The sequence below is a fragment of the Melanotaenia boesemani genome, chromosome 23 (assembly GCF_017639745.1).
Source record: "Melanotaenia boesemani isolate fMelBoe1 chromosome 23, fMelBoe1.pri, whole genome shotgun sequence".
NCBI lineage: Eukaryota > Metazoa > Chordata > Actinopteri > Atheriniformes > Melanotaeniidae > Melanotaenia > Melanotaenia boesemani.
This window is the reverse complement of record NC_055704.1, coordinates 15,257,380-15,277,654: the sequence shown is the minus strand read 5'-3', so window position 1 is coordinate 15,277,654 and position 20,275 is coordinate 15,257,380. Positions and strand designations below refer to the sequence as shown.

Below are 20,275 nucleotides of genomic sequence, written 5' to 3'. Positions count from 1 at the left end.
ACGCCATGGTTACACTACCCTTTAGTTTCTGTCTGGCCTGCTTGTTGTTGTTCTTCAGAGTACAGTTCTTCCTCTGAAATCCCAGGAGTCCGAGCTTGTTACATCAGTCCCCTGCTGCAGGGCCTTGTGGCTTCAGTAGCTGTAATTGGCTGTGCGTCCTTGGTAAAGTACTTTCTCCAGGACATTGTATCCACCACTGCAAGAACATGGAAATGCTGTTCAACTATTGCCAGTCATGAAACTATACCATCAAACGATGATGATTTTGAAGCTGCTATTTGTTCATCTACTTGTTAATTCATCTTCTTGAAGTACAAGTTGCTAATCCCATATTAAACACCAACATGTTTCTTTTTAAAGTTGACAATTAAATCTAACAGCAAACAAATTTGCCTTTAAATCAGCTGCCGTGGATGATGATGGTGATACAAGTTGATGCTTTCACATCACTGAGGTTCTGTTGTGAATAAAGAGACTCATTAAACCCAGTAAGTCTGAACCCGCCAGTTAGCTGTTTACGTCAGTAAAACAGCTGTTTTGTTATGACGTTAGTTTGTCTCCTTACATAATTAGTTGATGACATCAGTGTTTGCAGCAGAACAGCTGGTTAACTGGTTGTGTTTACAGAAAAACTGGTTGTTCTGACTGGTTAAACAGCAGATCTTAAAATTAGTTCTTTTGTGTCTTATAAACTAAATCATCGTATTGTAAGTGAGAATATGATTTTTAACCATGATTCATCAACATTAACAGTGAATCAGCAGCTTTTTTGTTTTCTATAACAGCTGTAAGGAATTTGTTATCGGTTGTGGGGTGATAGTTGGAGACTTTTGGATCGAAATGTGTTAGAGGAAACGTCTGTTTCAGTGTTTATGAACAATATTTAAGATTTCGTTTTATTTATGTTTACTAAATATGTTATACTGATACAGCTTTTTCTCTCTTTATCAGAGAAGTCAGTAAGTGTTATCTTGAATGAATCATTATGTTAAAAAAAAAAAAACTCCATTCCATCTTTAATTGAACCTGGTTAAGATAATATCTCCAGAAGAGAAGAGCAGGGAGCAGACATAGAAATACTGTTTCTACACTTTAACACAAAGTAGAATTATTTCTGCTCATATATCCATCACTGAGCTGAAGTGTAGATGTTTATTTTATTAAAAAAATAACATCTTTTGGAAGTATTTAATGTGGTAAAAGCTCTCACTGATTCCTGCTAACTCATTGCATGGCTTTAGTAGTTTTAAGACTGATTGATCGTGTATGGGCCACATTCATTACGATACACTCATTAAAATGGAAAAGTCCAAATAGTTACTGCTTCCCAGATTATTTGTTAACGTGCTTGTCTTGAAAAGATGTCACTGCTTACTAGTTTCTTGTGTTTTTGTGGGAAATTGGCAAACAAAATTAGACTATTTTACTGTGAGGTTACCAGGACATGGGTTAGGCCAGCTGATAACAGAGCGCCCTCTGCTGAATCTGCTTGATTTATATCTACAGTCAGATCTTCAGAAATTACAGATTTTTTTTATTTTTTTAATTTTTTTTTTTTTATCCAAAATAAGAAATTGCACTTCAGAAGTGAAATTTTCAGTGGAGTGTGACACCCAAACTACAACAAATATATTCCATAAAAAAGAAGTAGCACATCTAAATTAAGCAAAAATAAATGTCAATACAAAAGTACTCATATTTCATTTGTTTATTTGGATTATATCACAGATACAAATTTACGCAATCTTCATCAGAGCATATTCAAGTCTGCAAGGTCAGTTATACAAATGAAAGATTAATTTTTAAGTTCAAACGGGTTGGTTACGTTCAAAATTTTCACACATTCAAACGGATGATTCAAATTTGAGTACGCCTTTTTCTGGACCAATATAGAGAATCACATACATTAAATGCTCTTATCAGCAATGATGAGCTACAGGGTTAGATATGCTTTCTTTTTGGGTTTGTAGCACCAGTTTAGATTTAGCATGGTCTTTTGATCTAGTAAATATACAAAATATATCTCTAATTATTGGTTACAGTATATAATGTTTGTCTGAACACATGCATATCTCATGTTTTATACTGTTTGAAGATGCTTAAAAGAAAACTTGCCTGCTCTTATTTCTCCTCCTTAAATACCCTTCATCTGTCAATTCATGTAGGCGGCAGTGAAATTATAGGTAAGAGTATTCAACAAACTTGCATGAGGATGTTTTATGAATGGGAGATAGTAATGCTCAAGGTAGCTCTGCATTGTTTTCCAACACAAACAGCAAAATAAAAACCTTTTCACCATGACCAAAAGTCATTCATCTCCATGCAATTAAATTAGAAACACTGCCAATTGTTTTCCCAGTGGAGACAGCAGTTGGTGACGTTAACTGTTTATTTGTGTCTGTGAATGCATCATGGTCCAGAGGGAATTCATACAGTGTACATGAGTGAATATTCTCTTTTGAACAACCCAACTTATTCTTTTCTTTATAGGTAGCAATAACCTAAAGCAGATGTGGACGCACCCCCATTGTTACCTGCAAACACTGTAAACACTCCACTGATGCTTTCAGTTATTATCAGAGGCCACACACAATTACATTTGCTAGCACAGTGGACTAATCATTTTCTGGTGACTTTTGATCTCAATTATGTTCAATATGAGAGGAGTAATAAACCGTACTGAGTATGTATAATGGAACTTACGAAACCCTAAATATGAATTGGGGAAAAGGTTGTTTAAGTTATGAAATAAAAAGATAATAATAAGATGGTGGAGTTTGACTCCTCTTTCCAAGTTATATTTCTTAACTGGAAATCCTGCTGTCATTCCTGCAAAATGAAGCTCCTTACTATTCTGAGTGATGCACTTTACAAGATGATATTTTTTCAGACTACCTATAAAATCAGGCTGACCAGATTATATTCTTTCTTTTTTACCTCATCGCTGTTATTTTCTTTAGTTTTTTCTTACACATGTGGTTGCTTTAGCTGACAATTAAAAAATCTATCATAGGACTCAATATATATATATATATATATATATATATATATATATATATATATATATATATATATATATATATATCAGAAAAGGTTAGAGTAAAACCAGATACAGCCAACACTGCAGACTACGCTACTATATGCAAAGTTAATGTCCATATAAATCTATAAAAATATCTTGTCACTTTCTTTATCTGTAGTTACTGGTTTCTTGTGAAGTGTACGGGAAGCTCAGGGAGGTGTTCTTTAGACTGCAGAGGCTTTGAGGGAGTCATATGTCCATTAACTCTACACTGTATCACTTTTAGCTCAAAGTGGTGGTGAAAACCACCAGCACTTACCAGCAGCCTGCAGCCTGTGCTGACATCTCTTCAATGAGACAGTGGGATAATCCCTAGAGATATAGATCATGCAGAAACAATAACTATAATAATCTTGCACTGCATTCTTATAAAAGCAATGGCCATTATAATCTGCTGAAATTGAAGCAGTTTATATCATGTGCTCAGATAAATACATTTTTATGAGTTCTCTTTTCACTACAGAAAGCAGTGATATTACATTGTGCTGATTTTCTACTTAATCCAATCAAAGCAGTGCTGGTAGCAAACTTTTTCACAGAACCTCAGAGGTATTGTTGTCTTCTTTTAAAAAAAAATCAAAGCCTGTAACACACCAACCTGATCTCAGAAAAATTCACTACTTCAAGATAGATAACTTGTTTAATACTATATTACATAGGGATGACACAGTTTTGTAATTACATGCCAGCAGGAGGAAAAAAAACTAAATTAAGTCATTATTCACATTTATTGTGCTGTGTACATAAATTTTCTTGTAGTGCTGGAAACATGGATTTTGTTGCTCAATAAAGTATAGAGACACAAAAGGGTTTTTGGAACAGAGGGGAGAGCTGTAATAAAGAATCAGTGCAAGAAGTCTAACCAAGAGACCTTAGTATGATTCTTTAGTATGTTTTTTGAACAAATAATTTACATATTGATGTATTTTCTTTTTCTTTGGGTTTTAGTATGATTACTACTATACTATACTATACTACTTACTTATAAGGTAGGCAAAAGAAAAACTATTTTGTTAGGTTTAGTGGCTTTGAAAGACTTGGTTAGGCTTGGGGGAAAAGTCATACATAACCAAGAAAACAACCATTTCATGTAAATGTTTGATACTTGAAACATTTTACAGATCTGATATCGTTGCCGCAGCCTGGAGGGAATTTATTCTTCAAATAAACTATGTTTAGGAATGTGCATTAACTTCTAAAATGCAGTAGGTTATATTTATGCAGAAATACTGAGAATCATAAGCAGTGCACTAGCTTTAAAGCAACACTACATCATTTTTCAACCTTAAAACTTTGCGCTTCTGACTTGTTTTAAAGTCACATTGATATTCTTTACACTGATTCCTGGAGCCATCGTTGCCATGCAGCATCCTGAGGCTGCAAAACCACACTTTACAACTTTTTTCCAGCCCAGGGGAAAAAAATGACAGCTGTGTTTTGCTTTACTGCACCACATCACAACCCAGTCATTAGATATTAACACACTGGTTGTTTATGAACATATAACATGGCTAGTTCAGCAAGGAAACCAGAGAGGACATTATCGGAGGAAATGAGGAATAGAAAGAGAGATAAGGGGAGAGTAAGAGATAAGACAAAAGTTAATATCTGACTGACCTTTACTGGCTGTAGAGAGCTCAGAGAAGAGACAGGATGCAAGACAAATCTGTACTCAATTAGCCTTCGTTTGGGGGCACCAGAGAGCAAAAATCTGTTCAGTGCTGCATCTTTTAACCAATTCTCAACTCACAATAGCTTATTATTTGGCAATTGGAGAACAATTAAACCAGTTAACTAAAAGAAGCACAATGGAATTAACACATTGATTTGATGTATTATTAATACAAAGTGTGATAAGAATATTAATAACAGTAGCTTCAGACTTACAGGAAAAATAAGTTGTATTTGTGGGCTGTTTTTTTCTGAAACTAAGCAAAGAGGTGACGGTGCTCATCTATTTCTCCACTTGTCACATTCCCTCATTCCCTCATTTGCTTGCAAAGTGTAACTCACATTTTATCATCACTTCATTAATTAGCGCTTTGTTGTGTGTGACATGTCCCATTAAAATAATAAGAGATCATTCATTATTAAATGTAATTCATCTCTACATTTATTATTTATTACCTGTGAAGCCAGTGAGGATGGACTGAGGCCAAAGTTTGATGACCTAAAACTTCATTAAGTGTCTCGAGGTAAATAAGAAGACAGCTTTTCACTTTGACAGAGTTCTTCTCCCTGCTGTGGGTTTAGGGTGGGTCAGTCCCATCACGGCAGCTGATGCCATTGCTGACGAAAATGATGATGAGGACAGTGACGTACAGCAGTGTGTGTGTGGTTTTTTGTGTTTGGATGTGTGTGTGGATGTTTTAAAACAAATCTGAATGTATAAGAGTGTATGAGATATAGCATACATGAAACCCACTTTTTCCCCCACCCCCTGTGTAAATGAAAATGCTTGGCTATATTTGGAGGGAGCTGATGTCACAAGTGGTTTGAGCAGGGAGCTTATAACTGTCGGAGTTGGTTCGTGTGACAGTCCGACAAACCTCAGACTGCTCCAGTGACGGACTGGGACCTGAAAAACACAACAGAAAGTGAGTCCTTTGTTTCTCTTAAGGCTTGGATGTCTTCTTTTCACAGTTTTGTACTGTACATAAATGGTGTGTTTACAGTTATGTATTTCTTGTGAGATTGCTTGTAATATTATTTTAATTCTTTAAGATTTTCTTTCAAATGCTAGACTACAGGAAAATGTACATATCACTTTTTAAATACAAATATGGGCTTGTCTTGCATTAATATTTGATTTGATGTTATCCATGGTTTTGACAATAAGAAAATTAAATCAAGAAAATGCCTATTATATCATGGATTTTTTTTATTTTTTATTTTTTGTCTGAAATGTCAGAAAATCCAATTTTAATTAGGGTGATCTTTCACATCTTTAGTGGTAACTATTTTCCTTATATATATGTAAATAGTTAGACTGTAAAACCTGTAAAATTATGTATTAATCTCAATAGAAATACTAAAAAGACTTTTTTTTTTTAATTTTACATCTGATCTCAAAACAGAAAAATTTAGAAAATTCCTATGCACAGCTTTAAATCATACAATAAAGGAATCATATATGGCTTTTTTTATGTGTGTGTTTTGTTTGTTTTTTTTACATTAAAACTTCTGGAAGATCAGAATTTTCCTGGAAAGATTCACTAATTAAAATAGTGAATTATTCATTCTCTATACTGGAAGAAAATTGAACTTTGGTTCAACCCTTGTGTTATTGCAGGAAATCCTAATCAACATCATGTATCACCTGAGGGTGCCTGTGCTTCTCCTTGCAGTGCTTGTGTTCGTGCGCTGCATCACCGCTGCTCCAAGTCACAGGTGAGTCCCAGCAGAGCTGTGAGCTGCAGAATTTAGGACATTTTTTTGCACATCCAATTTTTGCCTAAATGTTTATAATATTATGTGAGATTCCTTCTTAAATTAATATTTTATAACTAGTTCATTATTAGATATATATGTTTTTTAGAAATGCTACATCTAGAAAGACTGCAATGCTCTGTCTAAGGAGCAGCAGAGCAAACATGTATAGCTGCGAAGGTGGAAACAAGCTGAGAAAAAGTGTTTCATCGTAGAGCTTGGGAAGGGGTGGGTAATTGTCCACTCTCTCCTCTTTCTCTTGGGACTGGTGGATGTTTTGAAGAGGATATCATCAGTGTGAAACTGTTTGCCTCTTTCTCCTTCTGTGATTCAGGTACTTCAATCCTAACTCATCCTTTGAGCAGGAAAGTGCTCCTTCAGACACAGAAGGCTGGTCTCTTCCTGAGCTAATCTCCAACCAGTTTCTTGGCCTCATGGGCACACGGCCACAAAGGGGGCTCACAGCAATGAATAGGTAGACACAAATCAATGGTAGTAGTAGTAGCTCCTCACTGTCCGAAACATTCCAGCTCTGAAACTTGGTTTAATGTTTCTCAGTGTCTGTGCTGCTTCATTTTTTCAGCCACCACTTAGAGAAGAGGAAGTGCAACACAGCCACCTGTGTGACCCAAAGGTTAGCGGACTTCCTGGTCCGTTCTAGTAACACTATCGGCACTGTCTACGTACCAACCAATGTGGGATCTTCCACCTATGGCAAGAGGGACCTACTGCAGCCTCCCAGCTACCTGCCTCTCTAGTACCCACTGAGGAGACTCCACAGCACTCCTTGTGTTGTGATGATATAACCAGTCATCTTATGTAAAAATGATTATGTGAATGACGTTAATGATGACATTGATGGTAATGATCATAATGATTTTTTATTTTATTTTATAAACTTTAAAAAACAGTGCCTTTGATTTAAATCATTCAAATCCATGTATGTTTTCTTCCAGCTTGGTTAATGTTGTGGTTCTGTAAATGCTGTTCCACCATAGCATGATGGAAATGTAAAAAGACAAGAAAAAAAAATGACAGAAAAACAATAACTACAATAAAACTAAAGAACTGTGAAGTCATATGAAAGAAATATTATCTATTGTTTTGATAATAAAATGTAAAAATATATTTTTTTAACTTCTTTTGCGTTTTAAGACATATTATTGCATATCACCACAGCTACATGCAGGCCATTTACACATAGATTATTTCACCAAGAGATGCCCATAAAATAATGACAAATCATCATGATAGTCAGAATTTTTAAAATTCATCAAAAACAAAAATCATGTTAAACTGATCTTCTCTCCAGCTATTCAGTCCAGTCAAACCAGTCAAAAGTTTGGACACACTTTCCCATTATACCTAACAGGAAAGTGTGTCCAAATTTTTGACAAGAGAACAGCTATTTTACACTATATGATTATTTAATAAAAACTAAGTCAAAATGCAGAATAGTGTGTGAAAAACTAAATACACTCAATGACCAAGTACCTTGTTGAACCAATGCCCACGATCAATAACAAGTATTCATTTTTTGTTTGAGACGTGCTGTTAGTTTTAGAGAGAAGAGGCTTTCACCTGCAAATCTTCCAAACAAGCCATGCTTGTTCTGTTTTGAACTTTTGAACATTCAATGTGTTAACTAAGGCCTGTAGAGTCTGAGATGTAGCTTTTGAGTTTTGTTTATTTTGTTGTTTCTATGAGCATTTCTCAGTCTGATGTTGGGGTGAATTGCTGGGGCCTCCTCTTCTGGGAAGATAAGCAGCTGTCTTTAAAGCAGAACTGCTGAACAATGATATCCAGATTGCTTGGAATTGACCTTGTACCACTTACTAGGTTGATGGGCAGCAACAGCTGTTTTTCTAAGATACTTTCTGATTACTTTTTTACCATTATATTTAACATACTAGAATGCACCAGATCAGCACACTACCAAAAATATCTGTGTTTGTAAAAGTGCTCACACCTGCTGATGATCAATTAATGAAGTGAATTTGTGGAGCAGCACCAGGCTCCTCATTACCCTCTTAATTTCCTAGGAAAACAGTAAGAGTGTGCTTATTTTTTGCACACTTTTGAAGTGTACACTTTTTACTCACACTTGCCAGACACAATTGTTTGCAGATTTTTTAGGCGCATAACAAAATGCCAAGGATGAAAGATGCAGTGATCTCTGAGAAGCAACTGTTGTTGCCCATAAATTCAGATATCAGATTGTTTAAGAAATATTTTATAATTTTACAGTGAAAAAGATGATTTACAAGTGGAAAACATTCAAGATAGTACCCAATTTACCAAGAAGTAGAAGTTCCCTCCAAATTCAATCTGAATCATGAGAAAGTGTAAACAACTAAAACGCTTGACAGGCCTCAGGTTGCATGTTAAATGTCAACGTTCACAACAGCACAATTAGAAAATACTGTTGGGAGGAGTTGCCAGAAGAAACTCCTTTAATCTCTTCTAAAAAACAACAGAACAGCACAGCTTCTGTTTGCACAGTTGAATATAAACAAACAAGATGTCCTTTGGGCAGAAAAGACCAAAGTGTTGATGTTTTGTCAAAATGTACAGCACCATGTTTGGAAACAAAATAAAAGTATTTGAGCACAAACGTGCTGTAACAATTGTAAAGTACAGAAGGGAAGGGGGGGTTATTTGGGCTTATTTTGCAACCACAGGATCTAGATGCTTTGTGGTCACTGAGCTGACAATAAACTCCTCTGTACACCAACGTATTCTAGAGTTAAACGTGAGGCCATCTATCTGACAGCCACTAATTTGCTGAAATTGTGTCATGCAAGGAGGCAATTATCCAAGCACACCAGTAATAGAAGAATAATTAGAAAGAGAAAAGAACACTGGTAACAGCATCAAGAAATCATCTAATTGCAAATTGTTCTCAGACTCTGGCTCTCAGATTATTATTATTATTATTATTATTATTATTATTATTATACATAAAGCCTTGGAATCAAAAGAGGTATTTTTTCATAATATGCTGTTTATTTATATGGGTGTACAAGAATATTATACAAATCTCTCATCTCCATTTTAGTTAAGTCTTTTGTATCATAATTTAAAATGAAAAATAAACATAATGTTAAAATACTGTATAGGCTACTCTTTAAGATACCAAATTAAAAAATGGGAAAATTGCATAAATAAAGATGATAAAAAAAATTTTTTCTTTAATTTACAGGTTTTTCAATTTTCCACATTTTGAGTTTTGACACCACTACCCAGAATTTTGGGTGTGGACCTATGATAAATTGGCAAATAATTATGTTATAAATACATAATACTGATATTATCTGCATGGTACCAAAACAAAATAGAGCTGAAGTAGATTAAAAGCAGCAGTCTTTTAATAACATGATCAAGAGCTCTGCAGACTACTGCATCCACTAAAACATTTAAGCCCTCAATTTTTCATTGTATCATAAAAATAATGTGGTATTTAATGAAAGCATCTAGTGGTTATTAGTCATTGTTTACCCACATACCTTTCAATGGTGGAGCTGTGATCAAAATGATGTATCTCATAGTCTTGTGTTGTCCTCCTGTGTGGGGTTTTTCATGATAATGAAAATCAAGAGCTAAAGTATGACGCACAGCATTAACCTGTGTTTGATTAGCAGTGACCCGATCATCTCAGACACTGACATCAATACTCCCATGCATGGTTAACATCTGCACAAAGGGGTTTACAAAAATAGAACAAGTGCCAGCTTTTGCTGATGAATCCAAAAAACAACGCATCCATTATCTGACAAACCCTGAGAGAGAAGGGGATTGTGTCAAGATCTGTCGATTACTTCATGTGAAGCCACAAATGGCTCTGTGCTTCAGTTATCTGGTGCTGTTGTTTATCACTGTTATAATGATGGCTGATGAATATTTTGATGGAATTTCAGATTTGATTCAAAACCTGCTGACCGCATTTATCTTTGACACTAAAGGTTATTTGTTTAAAACAGGGGACATTAACCTGATCTTACTACTCTCTTGTTTTTACCCTACTTTTACAGTAATAAAGGTTGTAGACAAACTTGTATAAAATGTTGTTTTTTGTTTTGTTTGGTTTTTTTTTTTTTTTTGGCACTATTGCCGCCAAAGATAGACTAAGACAGTAAAACATTGTGGCCTGATTGGGTTTTATAACTAATAGACAACTACTAAAGTCATCTCAACTACTTGTTTACAAAAGAAAATGGGTTGGACAAAAGAAATTTTTTTTTTTTTTTCTGTGTTCAGACATCTGTAACTCAGTCCCAGTCACACTATTGATAAAGGAGACCAAAATCAAGGATTTCTTACATGTGTTTCCTTAACAGCTCTAAATGTATTATATTACGAAGAGGCATGTTCATATGGCATGATAAAACAATTCAGAAACACATCTTTAAAATACAGTAGAACATGTTCTGTGTTCACAATTAGTCAAACTGAATTATGCTTTCAGAAACCTGGTAGCAAGAACGTCTACAAATGCAAGTTTGTTATAAAGTTGCAAAGAATGCAATGGTAAAAACAAACAGAAATCACACACTATAGAATAGGTTTTTAGAATGTTTCAATTTGAGGTCTGAAATTGAAAGTAATTAGGCATCAAGCTATATATGACCTTAAAAACAACCATTGCTTGTTTTTTTTTTTATTTATTTATTTTTTTTTTTTACACACTACACAAATTTCTCAATCCTTTTTTAAATTATTAATATTTTCCATCTCATTAATTAAAAACAAAAAACATCTTTACCACATTGTCTATACTTTAGATTAATTATGTAAAATGTCATATTATGTCTGTCCACCATAGTTAGCCCGGTAAAAAAAAAAAAAAAATTGTATTTTGATTTACGAGATTAACTTCTTCTGAAAAAAGGAGATGATGTGTCTAAAATAATATTTGCCTCCGAAAGCCGTTACAAGGACAAATCTGTTTATGAAGCGAGTCTCCATGTGCGCGTTCGGGAAATTAAGAAAATTGTTCCTGCTCTTTGCCGTAGTTATATGTAAACACGGAAGTTGCGTAATGTCTGTTCTTATGCTCATGATTGCTAAAACCGGCTAGCTGGTGTACTTAAAAAGTCGATTAAAGCAATTATTAAGTTTGTTTGTAGCTCTATATTTAAGCCACTATGTTTATGGTAAAAGTGGAGCAACTGAGCATGTATTAGACATGCTCGATGTCGCGTGTTAGCTAGCTTGTGTTAGCTTTATATTTTTGTGTAATGGCAGGTAAAAAAGAGAAAACATTTAAGTTTGTGATCGTGGGAGGAGGAATTGCAGGTGTGACATGTGTTGAGCAGGTAAAAAAAGAATAACTTACAAATAGCAAGTCAACCAAGCACGTGTAACCTCAATTTATATGCTTCATGACTGTGCCGCATCGCGTGGTATGCGGCTACTAAACTTCATTTTCATCTTCACTAACAGTTGTTATCCCAGATTCCGGCCGCAGACGTGGCTCTGATTACAGCAGGCCCGCAAATCAAGTCAGTCACCAACTATAAACAGGTTAATTGGATAGGACTTTTCTGTTTTTCATCCACCCACATATAATAGCAAATTACGTGCTGCTGTACACTCCATTGTGCTATTGTCCTTTGTTTAAAGGTGTCCAGAACACTAGAGGAGTTTCATGTGGAGGAGCAGCCGTCCAGTGTCCTGGAGGAGAAATTTCCGAACCTTACTGTCGTTCATTCTGCTGTGAAATCACTTCACACACAGTCACGTGTAAGAGGCCCTATAACAGCACTGCCTACACTAAAATCTCAATGTATATTAAACTATGCCTTGTTTGCTGCCATTTACCGATTATAGTCGGGATGCAAACAGTGACTCTTTTTTTTTTTGTTCATACTTTACCGTTCTTGATATTATCTATTACTGCCACCTTGTGGACATTTGGCTACAGCATTGATTAACCAAGAAAAATTATGCAATGGTAAATGTTGATATTAAAAACAATTGCAACTTTCCATGTTTTCTATTCTGCCCTACAGTCGGTGGAAACTGCAGATGGCCAGGTTTTTGGTTACGAAAAGCTGTGTATCTGCAGCGGTGGCAGACCAAAGCTATTAACCCAAGACAATCCGTATGTGTTGGGAATACGGGACACAGACAGTGCTCAGGTACAATGTAAAACATCTGGATGCTGAGGTGGTTATACGCAGTTTTGAATTTATTTGTTGTGTGTTTTGCTCCATTTATTTCCACTCATTTGTGACCTGTTACTGTAACCTTCTTTAGTAGAATCACATGCACTGAATAACACTGTAGTAAACTTTCTGAATATCAGCCGCATAGTCCACCTCCAAGGCAGTAAAGATTCATAAATATGTTCAGTAATAATCTAAATTATGAGTATTTTGATATCATCTAGATTAATTGTTTATAGCAATTAACTATCATGAGGTACATGCCTGGCAGTAGGCCAGTAAATACCAAACCAACGGAAAACAAAACAAACTGAAAACATGCCCTGCTGGTTGGCGTTTACAAAACATGTTAGTCTAGAATGCTGCTGCTTGAGTCCTCCCTAAGACCAAGAAAGTGGACCATAACACTAGTTTGCACATCTTTACACTGGCTTCCTGTCTGTCAAAGAATAGACTTCAAAATCCTGCTGTTAGTTTACAAAGCACTAAATAGTTTAGGACCAAAATACATTCATTGGTTCATTATGAACCTTCCAGATCCCTCTGATCATCAGGCCAAATCTGCTCTCTCTTCCTAGAGTCAGACCTAAATGTGGAGAGGCAGAATCAAGTTTTTATGCTCCTCACATGTGGAACAAACTCCCAGTTCTGCTGAAACTATCAGCTGTTTTAAATCAAGGTTAAAAACATTTCTGTTCGCTGCCTGTTATCAAAACAACTGCTAAATTCCTCACATTGGAGCTTTTATTTCTTCCATTCATTCTGTTTTAGTGTTTTCTGTTTTTATTTAATTCCCTTTTTTTCTTTTTAAAGTATGTTTTTAATGTACTTTTTAATGGCTGTAATGCCTTCAATGTTTTTATAAAAAGCACATTGAATTGTCCTGTACACAAATTGAGCAATACAAGTAAACTTGCCTTGCCCTGTCCTGCTCTGTCTTGCCTTTTCTATTAATTGCAACCCTTTTTTGCATTCCAGGAATTTCGGAAGCGGTTATCCACAGCAAGGAGAATCGTTGTTGTTGGTAATGGAGGGATCGCCTTGGAATTAGTGTAAGCCTACTGTAAACAATATGCTGAAATTCCATTGACTAAAAATATTCTGCAATCTTCTCTCTAAAAACGTACATAACATACAGAAAAGTTATGAAGTTTTCTAAACTCCAGCAATAACTCAAATACATTTGTTAACCTTTATTTACCAGACAAGTTTTAAATGATTTTCAGTGTGCTCACAGAGACAATGACACAAAGTGTTGCTGTGAGAGAGCTGGTTATATTCAAGGAGCATCTGTGATTGATTTAACTTCACTGCAAAGTGTCACGCAAAAGCTAAATGGAGAGGCTAAACTATTGAGGAAATTCAGTTGCAAACAGGATTTTAAAAAGGCAGTGGGTGGGGAATGGATGTGGAAAGGGAATTATTTTTTTAAATGGATGAAATGTAATGGTATTTTTAATCAAATTTATGAATTTTGTTATTTCTCTTTTTAAAAATAACATTTGAAAATACATTTTAAAATCACAGTATTTAATAATATTTCAATATGCAGTTCCTCTTTTATACTTCAATTTAAAATGTGTAATTACAGAACACTACAATTTGATTTCTTCTTGTATGAATTAATGGTTGAGTTTGAAATTAATTTAGCCATCTATATTTTTAGTTCACAGTAAATTAGTCATCATCAAAACGCTTTATTTCTATTTCAAGGATCCTCCTTGTCGTCCATAGTTTTCCACTGTCACACAACCTTCTTTTTGGAAACTAAGCAAACTAATTGTTAGAAGAATCTGTTTCCATTCTTGCTGAATGCAAGATTTCAGCTGCTTAGTAGTCTTCAGATTTTGTTAAGTGACTCTCTTTCTCATAATATGCCATGTATTTTAAGAAGGAGACAGACCTGGACTGCAGGCAGACCAGTTAAAGTCTTAAAGTCAGGTTTATTTGTCAATTTCTTCACATGCCCATAACATACAAAGGAATCGAAATTACGTTTCTCACTGTCCCATGCGTATACAGGTATCAAGACAAGTAGGACAAGACAAACAATAAAGTGCACAGACAAGTCTGGTCCTTAAATAAATAAAAGGTATCAAAAACAAGGCTAAGAGGTATCACAAACAAGATCAGCATATGTGCATTTGAGTCTTCCAGTAGTTTTACAATATGAAGAGATATACTGTGAGGAAGCAGCTCCAGTTAAAGTTTCAAGTATTCTCAGGGTTTGTAGTGCAGTTTAAAGTTACAAGTATTTACAGGGTTTATAGTGCAAGGCAGCACATATACTCTACATATGTGAAGTTGCATTGTTGTAAGTGATACAGACTGAAGTCTTTTACCATCTAGGAAAAGATATTTGCCTTGATGGTCACATACAGTCTCATCAAAAGTTCAGTAAACAGCTCAGCATCACGGGTCCCTTCCCCTTTTTACCTTTTATACTCAATCCTGGCACCCGTTTTTGTCATCAATGAATGTGTTGATTCTGCAGTCATTCAAAAATGCTTCTATCAACTCTCAACTTTTTTAATGGTTTCACATGTAGATTTGTGTATGTTTTACGAGAAGTTATCCATGCAGACCATTCGTCCACTTGGTATTAATGAACATGGACTTTTAAGGTATGAGGTGGAAGGCTGTGAAGTGATTTGGGCTGTGAAGGACAAGGCCATAGGAAACGCCTTCTTTGATGCCGGAGCGGCACAGTTCTTCATCCCGTCACTTGAGGCTGACAAACCCACGGTGGCTGCTCCCTGTAAGAGGCCTCGCTACACTACAGAGGAACCGGCACCTGGAGCCGCACAGACCTTCACAGCAGGTCTTTATCTTATCCTGAAGAGAGAAAAATCTTTTCTGTTCCTTGCGTTTTTTTTTTGTATTTTATCCCTGTACCAGCCATTTAAACTGATGTATTTGTTCATCCCCAGATTGGCATTCACAAGGCCGCAGTAATGATACTACAGAGCCTGGTAGCGCTCTTGGTCCAGACTGGCATCAAGGAATGACTCTTCGAGGAGCAGAGCAGGTGAGTTTTTTTTTTTTTTTTTTTTTTTTTCTTAAATACTAAGGTCAGCATGAGAAAGGGCCAATATAAATAGAAATGTTCTAAAAAATCTCTTCTATTTGCTGGTGTGCGCTCAGGTTACTCGCAGAGTTTTAGTGGAATATCAGTGTGAAGTGGAAAAGATCTTCACCTCTGAGGAGCGACTCCATTCCTCACAACAAACAGTAAAACCTGAGAGTGGTGAGAACTTGATGTGCCACTTTAACTTGTCGCCTGACTATTTTTTTTCTTTCAGTCTTTTCCTCAACACTGCCTCGCTGTAACTCCTGCTTTTCTTCTTTCTCAGAAGGATCCTGGCCAGTTTACATCCAGCTGACCAATGGCAAGACATTTGGCTGTGATTTTGTTGTCAGCGCCACTGGTGTTGTGCCAAACACTGAGCCTTTTCTCCATGGCAACACTGTGAGAGTGCTCATTAAGATTCAAAAGAGAATTTAATAGTGACTGCCGGTTCTTCAAGCTTTGTAAACCCTTTTTATTAATGGCAAATGCTTCTGCTTGCCATCTTGTATGGTCATGTTTCTCATCGGCTTTCATCAAGTTGGGAAATTTCTGTCATGCCTCAAGGGTGTGTCCAGCATTAAAAGTCCATTTTAATCCATAAGAGCATCAGGGCTAAGTATTCTGGCACAGTGCTGGATCTTTTGAGTGTTTGTGGCAAAAAAAAGAAGAGACAATTTAATAACCTGATGTGTGCGCTAATGTAGACTATTGTCATGTTGAGTTTATCTACCAGTGGTGTGAGAGGAACGCTGCTTTGCTCACACATAAGAGTATTTGCAAGTACATAGTAAATATTGGACAAATGAGCTCACCTGTACTTTAGTGAGCAAACAGAAGCTTTCTGCTTCTCAGTTGTGCTCACAGGTTTGTGTACTTCAATGTTTTGTGGTAGGATTTTTACATGAGAACACCTTCAGTGTTATTGTCTTTAGAAGTTGAAAAGTAGTTTTACTACATCTAGATACCAGTGAAGTATAGATGAGCTTTTACAGCTTTTTTTTTTTTTTTACTGCCAGTGGAAAATTACTGTATTTCGGACAATCGCTTCATCCACAATAACTTGAATTCCACTGCAAGCGGTAGAATATTCCACTCATCAGTACCACTCCTCGATCATTTTATTTACTAAATTATATCTCCGTTATATCTTGTTAGTTTGCATTGGCAGATGATGGTGGCCTCCAAGTAGATGATCATATGATGACCTCAGAGCCAGATGTGTACGCTGCAGGAGATGTGTGCACTGCATGCTGGGAACACAGCCCGCTGTGGCAGCAGGTAAAGTTTCCAAACAGAAGGAACAGGATCATCCAGCTTATTAGCACACAACTTAAAAGCCAGTATCTGTTATGTTATGGGGTTGTGTTAGTGCAGATTGTTTAAGTAAATAAGTCATCTGTGAAGCTGAATGATGCATACGGGTTGCGGATCAACAGATCCTAGCTTTCTTTTTTTTCTTTTTCTTTTTTTTTTTAAAGATTTTGCCTGACATATCAAGACAATCTGGGTTGGAAATCTGTATTACAACAGAAACACTCTGGTTGCTAAACTGGTTGCTAATCCTTACCTTAATCCTAACACTGAAAACAGTTGGTGTATTGTGCAACAAATGAAAGGACATCCACAACTGTTGAGCAGGTGAATTCATATAACAAGCAAAAACATGGAAATATCTTTATTTCAAAACTACAGGAGTTGATCTTCTGAGTACCCAAATGCTTCCATGTTGCTTCTAGAAGGGCTGTTGTTGTATTATAGTTTATGTGCCCTGCTCTACATCACGTAGAGGGCAAGGGAAGCTAAAAGAAAAGTTATATTTTATCAGTTACATTTATCTGAATGTCTTATTTTGTGTGTTTTGTGTACAGATGCGTTTGTGGACGCAGGCCCGTCAGATGGGATGGTACGCAGGCCGTTGCATGGCGGCTAATGTCCTCTCAGAGACAATTGAGCTGGATTTCTGCTTTGAACTGTTCTCACATGTAACCAAGTTCTTCAACTACAAGGTGAGTGGTATGTTGCTGCAGTATAGCAAAGAAGTTTAAATGATAACTAAATATGTTAATAATCAACTATGTGCATAATTGTTTTTCATTGCTGTCGAGACACATCAAGGTCATTTCTCAGTGCTGTTTCTGTTCACTCCACAGGTAGTCCTGTTGGGAAAGTTTAATGCGCAGGGGCTGGGGTCTGACCATGAGCTGCTGGTACGCTGCACCAAAGGCCAGGAGTATGTCAAGGTAACACTTCATTTGAAAGTTAATGTATTCACACTCTTTGTGTTTGTATATATGGTATGTATTTGGGTATTGTATCTTCTTTTAAGCAGAATGTTGAAGGTTTTTTCAGATAGAAAGTGCTTTCTGTAGATGTTTAAACATCATTCAAGGTTTGACACAAGTATTTCATGAATGAAAAAGAGAAAATATCTAGTTTAAGTCTTCTTATTGGAGTTCTCATTTTTATTTCCAGCTGGTCCTCAGCAGAGGGAGGATGGTGGGAGCAGTTCTGATTGGGGAAACAGACCTAGAAGAGACTTTTGAAAACCTGATCCTTAACCAGATGGATCTGACACCTTATGGAGAGGAGCTGCTCAACCCCAACATCGACATAGAGGATTACTTTGACTGAGTATCACTGCATCCTTTAACAAACTTGCAAAGAAGAGGACAATAATGAAACCACAAATTATTTTAGCTGTAAAATTAAATTATTTTCAGATTAACCATGTTTAATTGTTGCTTGAATTATATGTTTACATTTGTGCTTGTGCACTTGTGCGCAGTCTGTGTACCAGATGTTGTCGGTATTTAAGTGTCTTTTTTTATATGCTCCTGAGTCCTCAGCACTACTAAGCAACCAAGCAATCAGCTCAATGGAAGCCAAGGACCTTTCCCAACAGTTTGTAAAATAGTGACAGCAAGACTCCTCAAGCATGAGCTTAGAGTACCAGATATGAGACTAAAATTTAACTCATACACTGGAGCAAACCCGACACCTGTCATCACCCTGAGAACATCATTCCCATAGTGCAGCATGGTGGTGTGGGGGTGTTTTTAATCTTCAGGGACTGGGAAACTTGTGGGAATTTTTTCAATTCAAATTATTTATAAAGCACATTTACAACAACCTCAGTTGACGACAGTGCTGTACAAAGCAGAGCAGTCAAAAGGCCAAGGGCACTACAAAAATAAAATAAACCAATTTAACTCATAAAATACTATAATATAGCATAAAAACGCATAGTACAATAAAAACTCAATTCAGATGCTCATGGTGGAGGAAAAGCCAGTGAGAAAAAGTTTGTTTGTAATAATGATTTAAAATGCTCAACACTCTGTGCTGATCTAATATTAAAGGGCAGGTTGTTCCAAACTAACTTGATGATCTCAGTGCTCTGACAAGGACTGTGAGAAGTTAAAAGCTCTGATAAGTAAGGTGGTGTTGTGCTATCAAGACTTTTAAAAACAAGCAATAAAATCTTGAACTGGAAGCCAGTGAATGATGGTGAATGGTGCTCAATACAGGAACATTCTTGGGGAAAACGCCTCATCAACCAAAGAATAAAGTGGAACAAAGGTAACCTTCCAGCATAACACTAACTAAACACATGGCTTACCCCAATAACCAAGTATTTTCCCAGTACAAACTCATTTCTGGGTAATTGACACTAAATGGATAATTACAGGTAAACTATTCTTCAATAGTTTACTAATTACTTTGTATTTACCTATAACGTACTTAGTAGATGGTACATATTGCTGAGTAACTACAGGAGTTCAATGGAAAAACCACTATCTCCCAGGCCTAACTAACTAATGGTATTGTTATATACTTGTGACCAGGAAGGTATGATTATAATGCTGATGTTACCAAGTGGTCAAGAATTTCTTAACATCTTTTATTTTATTTCTTGTAAATACAAACATAATGTTCGTTGTAGCATGGACAAAACTCAGATGGGTATTCTGTAAAAACTGCTTTCTAATATTTGTTATTAAGTTATTATTGAGTAAAGTGAAGCACTCAGTAAGATGAAACTGTACTCTAAAATAGTAAAGTTTATGAGGTCTGGATTGTAAAATCGTTGTAAAACGTATGAAGTCATTGCCATGTTGCTCAAATGGGACTATTCTCCTTTTAATTCAGTCAGTACACAAACTAGTTAAATTGAACTCAGCAGCATAAAATAAAGACTCCTGTGTGTCCATGGTTTTACAAGGTTATTACCATCTTTGTTTTTTGTGCCTCAAAAACGTTTTCCTCTTGTTGATGTGCCTGGAGGCTTATGTTTAATGGGTTACTGACTAACCAACAGGAAACTGCTTACAATGATTTAGATGCCTCTGTTGGCTGAAGAAAGCTGATATGGCAACCGTGGTTTCTGCCCACGTGGTAGGATGGAAAATTCCAAAAGAAAATGCATATAAATAAGATTGCACTGGGTAGCTCTCTCAGGTGTAAAGCGTGCACTTATGTGTGTGTAGAGATAAACAGAGAGAGCAGGGCTTTGTTTACAAGGTGAGT

The 20,275-nt window shown here is 36.1% G+C and overlaps 2 protein-coding genes across 4 annotated transcripts; both read left to right on the top strand.

Moving 5' to 3' along the window:
- Positions 1–5,487: 5,487 nt before the first annotated feature.
- LOC121634862 (calcitonin gene-related peptide 2) lies at positions 5,488–7,551 on the top strand. Its single transcript, XM_041977823.1, has 4 exons — positions 5,488–5,679; positions 6,375–6,472; positions 6,846–6,986; positions 7,095–7,551. The coding sequence occupies exons 2-4, from the start codon at positions 6,393–6,395 to the stop codon at positions 7,267–7,269; spliced, it is 396 nt and encodes a 131-aa protein (XP_041833757.1). The 5' UTR covers positions 5,488–5,679; positions 6,375–6,392; the 3' UTR covers positions 7,270–7,551.
- Positions 7,552–11,516: 3,965 nt separating this feature from the next.
- On the top strand, positions 11,517–19,480 carry pyroxd1 (pyridine nucleotide-disulphide oxidoreductase domain 1). Of its 3 annotated transcripts, none has more exons than XM_041977818.1 (13): positions 11,517–11,826; positions 11,954–12,034; positions 12,134–12,253; positions 12,523–12,651; positions 13,657–13,730; positions 15,303–15,499; positions 15,609–15,706; positions 15,823–15,925; positions 16,032–16,147; positions 16,904–17,026; positions 17,617–17,754; positions 17,899–17,988; positions 18,221–19,480. In XM_041977818.1, exons 1-13 carry the CDS (start codon positions 11,749–11,751, stop codon positions 18,377–18,379), a joined length of 1,506 nt encoding a protein of 501 aa, XP_041833752.1. In that variant the 5' UTR covers positions 11,517–11,748; the 3' UTR covers positions 18,380–19,480. The 3 variants fall into 3 exon arrangements, with proteins under 3 accessions (XP_041833752.1, XP_041833753.1, XP_041833754.1); XM_041977819.1 differs by having other exon boundaries at positions 15,303–15,502; positions 15,612–15,706; XM_041977820.1 differs by lacking the exons at positions 11,517–11,826; positions 11,954–12,034; positions 12,134–12,253; positions 12,523–12,651; positions 13,657–13,730 and adding an exon at positions 14,303–14,606 and having other exon boundaries at positions 14,959–15,499.
- The last annotated feature ends 795 nt before the right edge of the window (positions 19,481–20,275 follow it).

What these genes read in the sequence shown, in the direction of transcription:
- LOC121634862 (XM_041977823.1), top strand. Translation starts at nt 6,393, where the DNA reads ATGTATCACCTGAGGGTGCCTGTGCTTCTCCTTGCAGTGCTTGTGTTC. An exon ending in ACCGCTGCTCCAAGTCACAG is followed by an intron (nt 6,473 to 6,845) that starts GTGAGTCCCAGC and finishes TCTGTGATTCAG; the next exon opens with GTACTTCAATCCTAACTCAT. An exon ending in GGGCTCACAGCAATGAATAG is followed by an intron (nt 6,987 to 7,094) that starts GTAGACACAAAT and finishes TCATTTTTTCAG; the next exon opens with CCACCACTTAGAGAAGAGGA.
- pyroxd1 (XM_041977818.1), top strand. Translation starts at nt 11,749, where the DNA reads ATGGCAGGTAAAAAAGAGAAAACATTTAAGTTTGTGATCGTGGGAGGA. An exon ending in CACTTCACACACAGTCACGT is followed by an intron (nt 12,254 to 12,522) that starts GTAAGAGGCCCT and finishes TCTGCCCTACAG; the next exon opens with TCGGTGGAAACTGCAGATGG. An exon ending in CCAAGTTCTTCAACTACAAG is followed by an intron (nt 17,755 to 17,898) that starts GTGAGTGGTATG and finishes TTCACTCCACAG; the next exon opens with GTAGTCCTGTTGGGAAAGTT.